Here is a 15,000-nt window from a genome sequence, read left to right on the forward strand (position 1 = left end):
CTACTCAAGGCCACCCATACTAGCTTGGTTTGCTGTGAGCGATCAGACAAGTCTCCTACCATCACCAATCAGAATTGGGACCGAATCAGGGCTGAATCACACTGTGCGGCATGTTTTCGTGCGGATATGCTTCGTTGACGTTCCAGCAAATTGCCAGTGTATTCACACTATACGTTTTGTGTGCGTTCAGTCTAAATACAGCTGTTGCTGCGATATGGCGCAAAAAAAAAAAAATTACTCTATGGCAACTCGCTGCAATAGCATAACTTATAGATGACGAAAGTGCCAAATGAAGAGGAAGTTAGAGAGAGAGTGCTGGACTATCTGTAAAAAAAAATTACTAGACGATGGAATGGTGCATCACCATACTAGCACTAGAAATCTCAATTCTGCTTGTGACAAAAAGATGCTATACGAAACGATTAATACAAGTTATATTGAATGAACATAAACAGTCGAAAGCTATTGTTTTAATTCATTTCCTTCGACTTTCAAAGTGTTTTCCAGTCAAACTTTATCGTGGGTCATCATATATATATACTGTACATATAACATATATATATATATATATATATATATATATATATATATATATATATATATATATATATATATATATATATATATATATATATATATATATATATATATGTACAGGTGGATGAGTTCCTGAAAAAGATCAAGGAAGACTATTAGAAAAGTCCAAAAAAATTAATAAAGAAAAGATTGGAAATGAGGGTAAAATCTAACTGAGATGAAATAGAATAGAGGAAACACTTAAGAAAGGGAGAAGCATCACAATGATGAAAAAAAGACTTGGAACAGGGTACCAACAGATGTTTGCTTTAAGGTATGAAAATCAAAATATCAACAATAAAGATATCTATACAATGCTAAACAATAGTGATATAAGAAAAAACTTCTCCAATAGTAATAATGAAACACCTAAGCCGGTACCAAACATAACATTAGGAGAAGTAAAGAAAGCATTAAAAGGAAAGAAAAGTGGCAAAGTAGCAGGAGAAGGTGGCCTAACAAGTGATTTGATAGTAGATGGAGGAGATTTTATAGTAGTATACTGGCTGAACTTTACACCAAATGTCTGCATGAATCCTCTATACCTACAGCTTTGAAAAACTTTATCAATACACTAATTCACAAAAAGGGAGACACAAAAGACCTGAAAAATTACCGCCCAATAAGTTTACTCTCTGTAATATGTAAAATATCCAAATAGATCATATTAAGTTGTTTAGAAAGACAGCTAGACTTTAATCAACGAAGAGAGCAGGCAAGCTTTAGAAGTGGGTATTCAACAACTGACCGTATCCATGTAATTAACCTGCTAATGGAAATACCAACAGAGTATGACAAACCACTATGTATGGCATTTATAGACTATGAGATAGTCAGCAGTAATAAAAGCCTTTCAAAAATATGGAATAGAAGAATCTTATGTTAGAATACTTGAAGATATCTATACAGGAAGTACAACAACTCTAAAACTACAAAAAGATAGTGAGAAGTTCCGATTGATAAAGGAGCTAGACAAGGAGATCCCATTTCTCCTAAATTACTCAAAGCATGCTAAGACGAAGTTTTGAAGAATTTAGTTTGGGAAAATGTAGCAATTAATATCAATGGAGAGTACCTCAACATCTTAAGATTTGCAGATGACATAGTTCTGTTTAGTGCATCATGGGAGGAATTACAAGAGATGATAGAAGATTTGAATATAGAAAGCAAAAATATAGGACTGAAAATGAATATGAATAAAACTAAGATAGTTTGGGAAAATGTAGCAATTGATATTAATGGGGAGTACCTCAACATCTTAAGATTTGCAGATGACATAGTTCTGTTTAGTGCATCATGGGAGGAATTACATGAGATGATAGAAGATTTGAATATAGAAAGCAAAAATATAGGACTGAAAATGAATATGAATAAAACTAAGATAGTGTTCAATAGAGAGAGAACAATTAAGATTTATGGACGAGCCTCTAGAGATTTTTAATTAATATAAGTACTTAGGACACACAGTAAGTGTTTCCCCAGGACACAAGACCGAAATTGAAAGAAGGATAAGCATGAGACGGAGGGCTTTTCGTAAACAAAATGAGATTATGAAAAGTAAACTGAAACTTTCTCTAAAAAGAAAAGTATTCAATCAGATGGTCCTACCGGTATTAAGCTATGCGGAGGAGCCTTACTAGCCTTAGAAGATAAGCTAGTTACAACTCAAAGAGCTATGGAAGGAAAAATGATGGGAATAACACTAAAAGACAGAAAGGAGCAACATGGATACGAGAGCAAACTAAAGTAGAGGATATTCTAACAACATGTAAGAAAAAGAAATGGACATGGGCAAGGCATACAGTAATATGATAATGACAGAACACAGATGGACATTGATGATAACAGAATGAGTTCCCAGAGATTTTAAAAGAAGCAGGGAAAGGAAAAAAGACGATAAATAGACGAACTAAGGAAGTTTGGGGGGCGTGGACAGGCACAGAACGATCACAAACACACGCAAGTGGAAGGACATGTCTGAGGCCTTTATTCTACAGTGGATTAGTAACGACTGTTGATGATGATGATATGATGCATATATATATATATATATATATATATATATATATATATATATATATATATATATATATATATATATACATATATATGTATATACAGTATATATGAATATATATATATATATATATATATATATATATATATATATATATATATATATATATATATATATATGTATATATATATATATATATATTTATATATATATATATATATATATATATATATATATATATATATATATATATATATATATATATATATATATATATATATATATATATATATATAGATAGATAGATAGATAGATATCAATATAGATATAGATATAGATATAGTTATAGATATAGATGTAGATATATGAGAAAAATTTTGCATATTTAGACGTGTTTTTTTTTTATATTCAAATAAGCCATGTATTTTAATATATTAATGTCTGGATTCTCTTACCGACCTCGGGATCAGAGCCCCTGGTGAAACCACTCAAAGACAATAGCATCTGACCGGCCGGGATTCGAACCCTGACCGGTCAAATACTATTGTCTTTAAGTGGTTTTGCATGGGGCTCCGATCCCGAGGTCGGTAAGAGAATCCAGGCATTAATGTATTAAAATATATGGATTATTTGAATATATATATATATATATATATATATAAATATATATATATAGATAGATAGATAGATAGATATAGATATAGATATAGTTATAGATATAGATGTAGATATATGAGAAAAATTTTGCATATTTAGACGTGTTTTTTTTTTATATTCAAATAAGCCATGTATTTTAATACATTAATGTCTGGATTCTCTTACCGACCTCGGGATCAGAGCCCCTGGTGAAACCACTCAAAGACAATGGCATCTGACCGGCCGGGATTCGAACCCTGACCGGTCAAATACTATTGTCTTTAAGTGGTTTTGCATGGGGCTCCGATCCCGAGGTCGGTAAGAGAATCCAGGCATTAATGTATTAAAATATATGGATTATTTGAATATATATATATATATATATATATATATATATATATATATATATATATATATATATATATATATCCCTCAGAAAGTGTGGCACCAGTGAACGTTACTCTCCCAGTTTTGTACAAGTAATACTTATCCGCAAGTTTGAATATTGTCAGAATTTTAGCTTCAATTATATTTCGTTCTTTTTTCAGGATCAAGCCACATTGGCAGGTCTGAAGTGCTATGTATCAGATAGAGGATCTCCTTATCTAATTCTGCATCCCATTAAGTATGAACATGTCCATAACAACCCTGAGATGTACGTTTTCCATGAGGTGATTTTCGATGAAGAAATTCAGGCTATCAAAGATACCGCCACTAGTCTAGTAAGTGAAGAAGAGTATTGTCTTTTACCATTCTGTTTTTGATATTTCATTATCAACGTAAATCGAGATTGTCAACTATTTTCTCTCTACCTTCTGAATAAATGTGTTTCAACTCAATCATGAGAGTTTGTGAACATATATGATGTAGTAAAACTTTAGTAATTAAAATCCATTTTCATTTTAACTAAGATTTTCGTTCATTAAATCATCGATTATAAGTGATTTTATATTACATTAAACTGTTTCCTGTAACATGATATAACTCCGGAAATAGCACCAAAGTTCCCACAATATTCATATTTTAACCCCTCAGTAGCTCTTCGAACCATCTACACATTTCATTCATTTCAATTTTGCACATAAACACGTGTTTCTCAATTATTGAGTCCTCCCTATGCCTACACCCTATTCTTTTCTCTCCAACTAAATTGCTTTTCATTCCTTCCTACGATCTTCTAATCTCCCTGAAATCGCTGCTATAACACTTTTTCTCCTACTCGATAGACAATGTATATCAACAGGTTTCCTTTCGTGGACCTAAAGAGGAGCCAACCTACCGGGGCTTTGTTCTCCGTTGTCATGCCAGTCTTTTATCCCCTTCCTTTAACTAGTGACAGCTAGAGGGACCTGTCCCTCATTCAGTCATACGGGATTTCTTATAAGAAATGAAGAGGGTTCTCCTCTGCAGACGCCATCCCTTGGGAAGCATGGCATATTGTCATTAGTACCACCTGGAAACCAAATTCCAGGCTGCTGAATGAGGATCAACAGTTCACTCGAAACTGCCACTACCCCAGTACTACCTAATTAGCTCGTGCTATCTAAATTTAACGTAATTTATAATCAATTATTCTTCAATGTAATATTCCACACACCTTGCATAATATTAATCTTATTTTTTTAACGTAGATTATCTGAACCTTTCTCTCATTATAGAATTCCCTCTTCCAAAGTAAATTAAAGTAAATTACAGTTACATTCGCATACGGGCTGCCAACGCAAGAGCCCGTGTCTTGCATAAGGCAAGGCAATCTTAACAGAGAGACAGTCCTATGCCATTCCTCTTCCCCACCAGCTATCCATCATGTTGTAAGTCTTCCTTTGGTGCAGTGTGACACTTTTTAAATCAACCTGTCATCCACCAGTCTTTCACACTTGACCAAACATGCCATTGCTGTTAAACTACAATAACACTAAAATATTTTATTGCCAATACACTCCTTTCCTGGAAAATTACATTCATCATTACATTTATACTCAATTTTACTTAAACAGTTCTCAAAATCATATAGTTTTCGGTATCTTATTATGCACACTAATCTTTCACTTTTGCTTATGTTTACGATATATGAACGCATTTTTACCTTTTCGTGAGGCTTTATTAAACTACAATTGTTTATATCACTTTAACCAACAATTCACTTAATTCTGTATTTAGTTTGTTTCAATGCGTGCTAAAATAAATAACTTTGCTGAAAAGGTGAAACCAACAGGTTGTCGAGATAAAGTTACTTGTACAATTTGATTCTGACAAAGAAAGTCCCACCACTACTATATCGTCTTCGCAATTAAAATAATGTGTACATCTTTTCTATAGCTGAGAGGATTGACTTAAGAATAAGAAATATTTTAGAAATAGATATGTTTTAAATTAAAAAAAAAATCAAATTAATAATAAGAGAGATCACTCGAGTGCTATGTGTGGAAGAGTTGATGGAGATAGTTTGGGCATGCTCTTCGCACTCCCCAAGGCACTAGAAGAATTGCAAGACCCAGGCCTACATGGCTGAGGAGTATAAAACATGAAGTAAGAGAGGATGAATGGAGAATTGTTGATTTAAGAATCAAGATAGAGATGACTGGCAAAATCTAACTGAGGCCCTTTGTGACCGTAGGCCTTGGAGGAGATGATCTACTTCACGCTTGATATTCCTCAACCATATAGGCATGGGTTTTCCAACTCTTCTAGTGCCTTTTGGAGCCCAGTTAAAAGTTTGGTGAACTAATCTCTCTTGGGGAGTACGAAGAGCATGCCCAAACCATCTGTATCTACCCCTTCACCATGATCTCATCCACATATGACACTCGAGTAATCTCTGTTATAGTTTCATTTCTAATCCTGTCCTGCCATTCAACTCCCAATATTCTTCTGAAGGCTTTTTTATCAAATCTACTAAATCTGTTTGGGAGTGTTTCATTGTCATACCACGACTCATGTCTATCCAGTAACACAGATCTCACTAAACTGATATAAAGTTTGATTTTTTATGTAATTACAGGCGATTTCTAAATTATGTATATACAGTATATATATATATATATATATATATATATATATATATATATATATATATATATATATATATATATATATATGTGTGTGTGTGTGTGTGTGTGTGTGTGTGTGTGTGTGTGTGTGTGTGTGTGTGTATAACAGGCTAGTAACCTCACACCAGAAAAAAAAGGCTAAAATTTCAATTGGTAATATTGTCTTGCGTTATCATCTCTAAGGAGAGAGAGGGAGTTAGAGATGGGTGGGGGGTGGAGGGGATGGGGATGTTCTCATGTTACTAACGTTGTCCAGTCAGCCTAGTTAGGAACTTGTTTTCAAAACTAGTATCATATTTATCATACTTGAAAGTTGTCAGAGGAAAAAGAACCATTTGCTATATATCTGTAAGTACACTGGAATCGGTGGGTTGTATTTACCATTCAGTTCACAACTTCATCAGATATTAGGAACCAAAAGAAATTAATAGATTTATAGTTATATGATAGAACTTATTGTGTAATAAAGAAACATCTGCTGATAAGATGTCAAAGAATGTGGATTCAACCTTTTTTGACGTTCTATTACAAAGATATTACATGCGAACACACTGTCATACACAAAACTATCAAGAATCAAGATAGAGACGAAATATATATATATATATATATATATATATATATATATATATATATATATATATATATATATATATATATATATATATATATATATATATATATATATATATATATATATATATATCTCGAACATATTTCTGTATTGAGAAATACTGTATGCATGTATGTGTATATTCGTATAATATACATTTATGATTATTTACATTTATATATATATATATATATATATATATATATATATATATATATATATATATATATATATATATATATATATATATACACTGTGTATATATACTATATATATATATATATATATATATATATATATATATATATATATATATATATATATATACTGTGTATATATACTATATATATATATATATGTGTGTGTGTGTGCATATATATATATATATATATATATATATATATATATATATATATATATATATATATATATATATATATATATATATATATATATCAAATTATATATATTGTGTGTATGTGTGTATATTCATATAAATGCAGGAGATATGGAGGTTTTAGCTGGTCAATGTTGATCCAATCTTATTTTCCACGGTTGTTGAGGAGAGAAGCTTTCGAAGCACGATGGATGAGAAGCCTGCATATGTGGGCGTATTACGAAGGCCAAATCTGGAGTAACTAAGAGTATATCTGCCGAAGGGGCTGGTAATGACTGTATTGGGGATGTCTTCTGGGTTCATAGATATCTGATAATATAACTTCAAAAGATCGAAGGGGTAAAATACTTTACATTATGAAGGTACCTGGTGATGACGGTGATGTTGGGGAAGGAGTAGTGGTCTGGTTCCATCGGAACATTAAGATGCCTGCAATCTACACAATTGCCCAGGGATCTATGCTTCTTCGTGATGATGTGTATTGGTGACGTCCATGAACTTGAGGCCTCTTGACAAAGGCCAATTCATCCCTTTCTACGGATGTGCATTCTAGCAGCTGTCAAATGGTCTGGGGCCAAATGTCTAAATTTTTCAAACACTAGGGGGCTCATTGCTCATGATCTTGATATGGTGATGAATACCATGCTTGGCAGTAACAGTGGACGTCTGGCGTAGTTCAGAGTCAAAGATGTCTGGATATAAAGTAGGGAGGTGTGCTTATGTCTTTGTGGGCATATGTCTTTGTGGGGGGAGCAAGTAAATAGGTGTGGACAAATAAGAGCTTACACTGACTAAGCATTGATGTCAACCTGGAGCGGGAAATGGGCGAGGAGATCTGCACCGATGAGAGGCAGTGTAACATCGACAACGATGAGATTTTACCCGTACTGGGTCCCCTATAATAACATTGTCAGTGTTTCATACCATGGGTGGGGATAGCAGATCCATTAGTGGGCACCAGGTCAACAACAGCTGTCTTATAATGACATGATCACACCCTTGAAAGCAAATGTGTCAGAATGGAATGGCAGGCACTAGTATCTTCCAAAAAACACACATTATATCCCTGATCATCCAAATCTAAGAGATTAGTTAATGGAGATTCTATTAATTGGTTTTTACAATTGACATCTAGTAACACATTTCTTAGCAACATTACTGAATCTGGAGTGGTAGTAGCACAACTGAGAGTGTGGAGCATCATCTGGTAGCTGTTACGGTCTCTGTTTGGGGCACAGGTGTCGTGCAGCATAGGCGGATAGTGGGTGGCTTCGTCACTCTCCAGGCATGTCACGAGGTGAGCATTGATGTCCTAAATAACTCATTTCAGCTTCAGTTGGTGTTGTATAGTTGTCCTTTTCATCAGAAGTGGAGTACTTGCTGGAGTTCTTGATGATGGGAAAATGGCTGTCCATAAGAGCATCGACTCTAGTCATCAGGTCCTTCACGGACAAGGTGTTGACATAGGCAAGGGCAGTTAGCACAGGTGTTGTACCCAAAAGGTATGAAATAGGCTCACTTCACGAGGAGAACCTTCTGCAGCAGGGCTGAAGGCAAGCAATCCTGATCATTTCTCTTAGACCATCGACGCCTTTTCATCCCCCAATAGTTGTTGAGAGAGTTAAAAAATCTGGGCTTTATTGGTGGATGGCGATGCTGAGTGCTGCTCTAGGAGATATGATTTAAGGGCATCATAATGTTTGAGGGCATCTCAATGCTCGCAAAACCAGTCAGAGATTTCTGGAAAGTTGTCGTTGGGGATTGTGGTGATAATATAGACTGCTTTGCTACTTGACTGGGTCACGTCCTTGATGTGGAACTAAAGCTTGGCATGTTGAAACCAGGTAAATGCATCTATATTGGCAAAGATCGGGAGTTTCACTGTGGCAGCATAGACAGATGAGTCAGAGTCGGTGGTGGACATTGTCTGAGGATTATATGGTAAATGAAGCAGTGATCTAGGAAATGGGCTAGATGTTCGAGGCCCTTCATAGTTCAGTTATGTGACGGGAGTGAAGGAGGCATAAGATATATATAATTTCCCTTTGTATATGTCATTCTCAAGCTTTACTGAATACAATGTCAAGAAGTAATAGTGGTTTAATATTTGAAAGTATGAAGACATGATTTCTAATTAAACAACTATCACAAATTATCATATATTCCAAGATATAATGATGAATATGCGTTGATTTCAATTTCAAATGCTAATACCAGGGATATGTACAGAAGACGAAATCAAGTTATATTTCTCTTAATAGCCGAACAGACATGCCAGCTATCTACTTCTTTATCCATCCAGAAGTATAGTTTCGAATCCTGGGATGAGTAGATGACCTTTCCAAGTGAAATTCTATTTTGCGTATGTTATTCCAAAAGTAGAATGAATTAAATTTCAAGAGGTATATTTAGCTTGATATATAATATGATACTAGTTACACGTGTTGGTTGCAGCCATCCCTGCCTGGTCATCTGTTGGATGGGAGTTCGAGCTGAGCCCAAGATAGTTTCTACGGATTTGAGGGTTTGGGGAACATATGTGTCTACCTGCTGGGTCATCAGGAGCCATTGCCTGGTCCTCCCTGTTCGTAGCTTGATGGGGAGGGGTCTTGGGCGCTTATGATATGTATATAAGGTCAATTTCTAGGGCATTGGACTGTCCCTTGCCTATGCTAATCTTGAGCGACGTTTAAACCAGTGTTACGAGCTTAGAAGAAATAAACTATCAGGACATGCCTAAGCTAACCTCCTTTAAGCTATATAACCCTTACCAGTACTTTCTGCGAGTAGGTTCTGTGGAATATATGATTTCTAACATTAATAATGGCTTCTATATTTCAATTATCTAGTCACAAATTAATGAATTATTAAAGAGGAAGGATCCTCATTGCTAGCGCATTGACAGCTAGCAAACGGCAACTAAATGAAACGAGAACTTCACACGAAGAGAGGAAAGAGCAATCGCTGCTCTCTTTTACAAAAGCAAGAGTGTGTATCACTACAAAGATGTTCGTTAGTGTTAGACAATGGAAAATTATGAAAAAAAAGTTTGTTAGAATAGTTAGTTTGTCAAAAAGATAATAAGGTAGAATAAAAAGAAGAGAAAAAGTGGGATATGACCGTAGGAGTATCAAAGTAAGAATATCTCCCTACTAACCAATGTTTCTAACTGAAGTTGCAGAGATCACTAGTGGTATCGTCTGAGAGACCAGTAGAGTTTCGAGTATCCCATACGGCCTGGCTAAGCGACTCTCGCCATCCGGTTCTACCAAAAATCGCTAAACGCGTATCAGCCATTACTGGTTTGACCACGTTCCAGGGACCATTAAATGACACGGCAGTCGAGGAGTTACAGGTGAGTTAAAATTGAAATATTAGCTATTTTTATCTCTTTGGTTTCCCTGTTTAGGTTCATTTTTCTCTTCGGTTTTCCTTTTAACACACACACATATCATCATTTTATATATATATATATATATATATATATATATATATATATATATATATATATATATATATATATATATATATATATATATAAATCTACTTGAGTCAGATTTAGAAAACAACGATATGACAAAATTTAGTTTTTAATTATCGGAACGCTGACGTCAGATTTCCTCTGAAAAATAACAGCTTACCCAGGAGACCGGTAACACACTTTTTCATTTACTAAAAAAAAAATCATTATTATTTTCACAAACTTTTATTCTAAATTAAATAGGTGGAAGCCAAGGTGTTTTGAAACGATTTTACGGTATCATTAGATGGTTTTCCCTTGAAAATTATTAAATCACCAAAGGATAAACCTAACAACGTTGTCCAACATCACTTATTTGATCATGTCAATTTAAGCGCGTTCCTTCAATCATAAGAGACTTCTAAACGGCTCTTCATTTAATTCATTAAATAACCCACGTTATTCTTTACCGCCAATCACTTTTTTCCCCTTTTTGGATTAAGCTTATTCTTTCATTCATTTAAATTTTCTCTCTGTCTTAATACTTACCTTTATTTCGTGCGTCCAGAAATCCAGCTTTTCATGAGCCATCCTAATGTTGCCAAAGCTCTCAAGTTTCTGTGGCAATCCTTCTTCTAAACCTTTGCAATCTCGTCTCCCCCTGCCATATCCTTAGGTTTCTTACACATTCTTGATGTAACTATTCTCCCCAACTGGGAGGTGTTCTGAAACTGACAAATAGCCATTTTCTTTTTCACAAAAATATTTTACGCTCGTTTTATTTACACTTCTCACAATATACAATGGCCGGAAGGGCCAGACAATCTTCTGCAACATATCCAATGGAGAAGAGAAGAGTCGGAGAAGATTTGAGCATTTGCAATATACATATGAATATAGTGATACATTTGAGGACATAATCTAACAGTCAATTTCATTGAGTGTGTTATAAGTATAAAATAATCGTGAGTTACAAAGCAAATAATCAATAAACATATGATTAGGCCTACTCAAACGATCTGTTAAGCTTATCTCTCAATTTCTATTCACAGGTTTTGAGCTACGGCATTGGCGGACACTACTCTCAGCACAAAGATTTTTTCTGGAAAGAATTCCCGGAGGAGACGGTAATATGAAGTGAAATAGATATAAGGCTAGCATAAGGAAATTAGTATACAGGCCCTTGATTGATTGATTGATTAAAAAATTATCTTGCTTCTTAACGCCAAAAGTCATTGATTGCTTTAATTTAGGATAAGTATTTAAAATCAAAATCAATCTCAAATCATTAAAATTGAAATAAAAGATAAAACTATGAGAGGATTCACATATTTTGCAAAAGACCAGCTTTTTATGTAGGGGTTAACATTTAACCCTTACATAAATAAATTCGAGAATGTGGCCGACAAAGAGTATACTACTGTACAACCGTTCCGAGAAAACTTGTTAAGAATATACTTACCAATTCAGCCATAGGCCTATCTCTGTCAAATTTATGAACTCGAAGTATACCCAAGGACAAAATTCTTGCAGTAATCTCCTTTGTGAAGCGACGACTTATAAAAAGATTATCTCCTCTGAACGCCACAGCCGAAATTTTGCTCTTTTTTTTTTATGTCACATTGTCTTTTACAAAAGTTATTTTTTCATTTATGTTGGAAGATTAACATGGTTTCTATTTTTCATTGTTATTATTTTAAGTTTTAACATTCTTTTAATGATACAGTAACTATTTAGCTTCTTGTTATTTTTCTATTTTCTCTTCATATCCTTACGTTATTTATTTTTCCTTATTTGTTTCCTTTCCCAGTAGGGTTGTAGCTTGGATAATAATAATAATAATAATAATAATAATAATAATAATAGGCTACTGGAGAATGCAATCAATTTCATACATCTAACTTTTATTTCGATAATAACGTATCATATTACATAATTTGATATCAAGAAGATTCCTTATCAGATGACTCAAAACTTATTATTTGTAATCTAATATATTTATCGATAATCACATCTTGCTTTGCATCGTCCCCCTGTGAATTCTCTGCCAAGTGTTTTACGGCATTCGATCAATTTCCTTTTGTCACTAAATGCAGTGCTTCTTTTAAAATTACCTTTAGATCTCCCATTTAAAATTATGTTTCGCCTCACAGGTCTTCACATTTGCCCAAAATAACTTCCATCAGATTATATTGTCAATAGAATGGGGAAGACGAATAACCTTATGACTATTTTCCTCTGCAATTTTATCAATCACGTATGCGTTATCCATATTTCGGGAGTATTCTAAATGTTGACATTTTAACACATTGGGAGGTATTCATAAAAATGAAGGATATCCTTGTAAGCATAAGGTAGAAGTACAATGTAATTCTCTGAAGCAAAAGGTAGAAGTATAAGCAAATCTTTCTTTCCATATTCATATTGATTACCTTTTACTTGCGAGGATATCCTCTGAGCAGAAGTAAAATGTTGACTCGTGTTTCGGGAGCGCTTAGTTACATGTTGGAACTTGTAAGATTTCATTTGTACTGTCAAGATAAGAAAGAGTTTAGTATTTATAATACGTATTTAATGCCCTGTTTTTACTTGTATTTAATTAAGTTTACGCATCAGAAATAACACAGACGCCGCCGCGCCTTCCCCAAAGCCTCGCTGGTGACATCTATCCCCCACCCCTTGCATTAGAAGTTCTTTGACCTCTTTTTAGCTCCCCCACCCCTAGCATTAGAAGTCCTTTGACCTCTTTTTACCTCCCACACCTCTTGCATTAGAAGTTCTTTGACCTCTTTTTAGCTTCCCCACCCCTGACATTAGAAGTTCTTTGACCTCTTTTTAGCTCCCACACCCCTTGCATTAGAAGTTCTTTGACCTCTTTTTAGCTTTCCCACCCCTTGCATTAGAGGTTCTTTGACCTCTTTTTAGCTCCCACACCCCTTGCCTTAAAAGTTCTTTGACCTCTTTTTAGCTCCCCCATCTCTAGCATTAGAGGTTCTTTGACCTCTTTTTAGCTCCCACACCTCTGGCATTAGAAGTTCTTTGAGCTCCTTTTAACTCCCCCACCTCTACCATTAGAAGTTCTTTGACCCCTTTTTAGCTCCCCCACCTCTACCATTAGAAGTTCTTTGACCCCTTTTTAGCTCCCACACCTCTAGCATTAGAAGTTCTTTGACCTCTTTTTTAGCTCCCACACCTCTAGCATTAGAAGTTCTTTGACCTCTTTTTAGCTCCCACACCTCTAGCATTAGAAGTTCTTTGACCTCTTTTTAGCTCCCACACCTCTAGCATTAGAAGTTCTTTGACTTCTTTTTAGCTCTGCCACACCTCTAGCATTAGAAGTTCTTTGACCTCTTTTCAGCTCCCTTACCTCAAGCATTAGAAGTTCTTTGACATCTCTTTATAGCTCCCACACCTCTAACATTAGAAGTTCTTTGACCTCTCTCTTTAGCTCCCATACTTCTAGCATTAGAAGTTCTTTGACATATATTTCTAGGTTCCATACTTTTAGCATTAGAGGGTCTTCGATCTATATTTGGAGGTGCCTTACTTCTAGCATTAGAGGCTCTCTATTTTTAGGTGTCTTACCTCTGGCATTAGAGGCTCCTCTTCGCTGTTCTCTCCTGTCTTCTAGTTTTCAAGATCTTCTTTCATTAGATTATCTGTTTCTTTCGAGATTTCATTGTCTCTTTTCCTTAGATCGTCAGTGTCCTTCTAGATTTCAAAAGAGATCTCAGTGCCATGAGTCCTCACTTCGTCAGATTCCTCAGGGAAATCGAAGGCATTTATTCTTTACCTATCTGGGCAATGAGTAAAGAGATGAATACTATCGATTTCTCCGCATACACTATCATGCCAAAGTAAATGACGAACAACATGATATATTTACTAATGTCGTGTGGATATGTCTTTACTTCAATGGCGAATTTTGGGACAATCCTGTTGAAGAACTACACGTCACTCACCGTTCAGTTGAACCATTCTGCCTCCATCCTCATTCCCCGCAATCCGTTTTTGCACCGATACAAAGCCTTGTACTTTTTCCAAGAGTCTCCTTTAATAATGAATCGTCGCAAAAGCCCAAGCAAAGGATTCTTCAAGGCGCATACATTATGATCTTCAAAGCTCAACTGCCAACGACGGAAGATCCCGTGTCTTTCTGTAGGTCGGGCGATATAAAACGAACGATCGGCAACTTCGGTAGCAACCAAAACCATCTGTAGTTGATGGTGTTCCGAAGACGTAACACATAAT

General features: G+C 34.9%; 1 protein-coding gene across 1 annotated transcript in view; it reads left to right on the plus strand.

The window, feature by feature from the left end:
- LOC137644943 (prolyl 4-hydroxylase subunit alpha-1-like) overlaps positions 1-15,000 on the plus strand; it is a 57,974-nt gene that overhangs the window by 32,077 nt on the left and 10,897 nt on the right. Inside the window, exons 9-11 of the mRNA XM_068377820.1 lie at positions 3,778-3,951; positions 10,465-10,644; positions 11,802-11,876. Coding sequence (XP_068233921.1) covers positions 3,778-3,951; positions 10,465-10,644; positions 11,802-11,876 — 429 coding nt within the window. The remainder of the gene's footprint in view (positions 1-3,777; positions 3,952-10,464; positions 10,645-11,801; positions 11,877-15,000) is intronic.

The sequence above is a fragment of the Palaemon carinicauda genome, chromosome 8, assembly GCF_036898095.1.
Source record: "Palaemon carinicauda isolate YSFRI2023 chromosome 8, ASM3689809v2, whole genome shotgun sequence".
Lineage (NCBI taxonomy): Eukaryota > Metazoa > Arthropoda > Malacostraca > Decapoda > Palaemonidae > Palaemon > Palaemon carinicauda.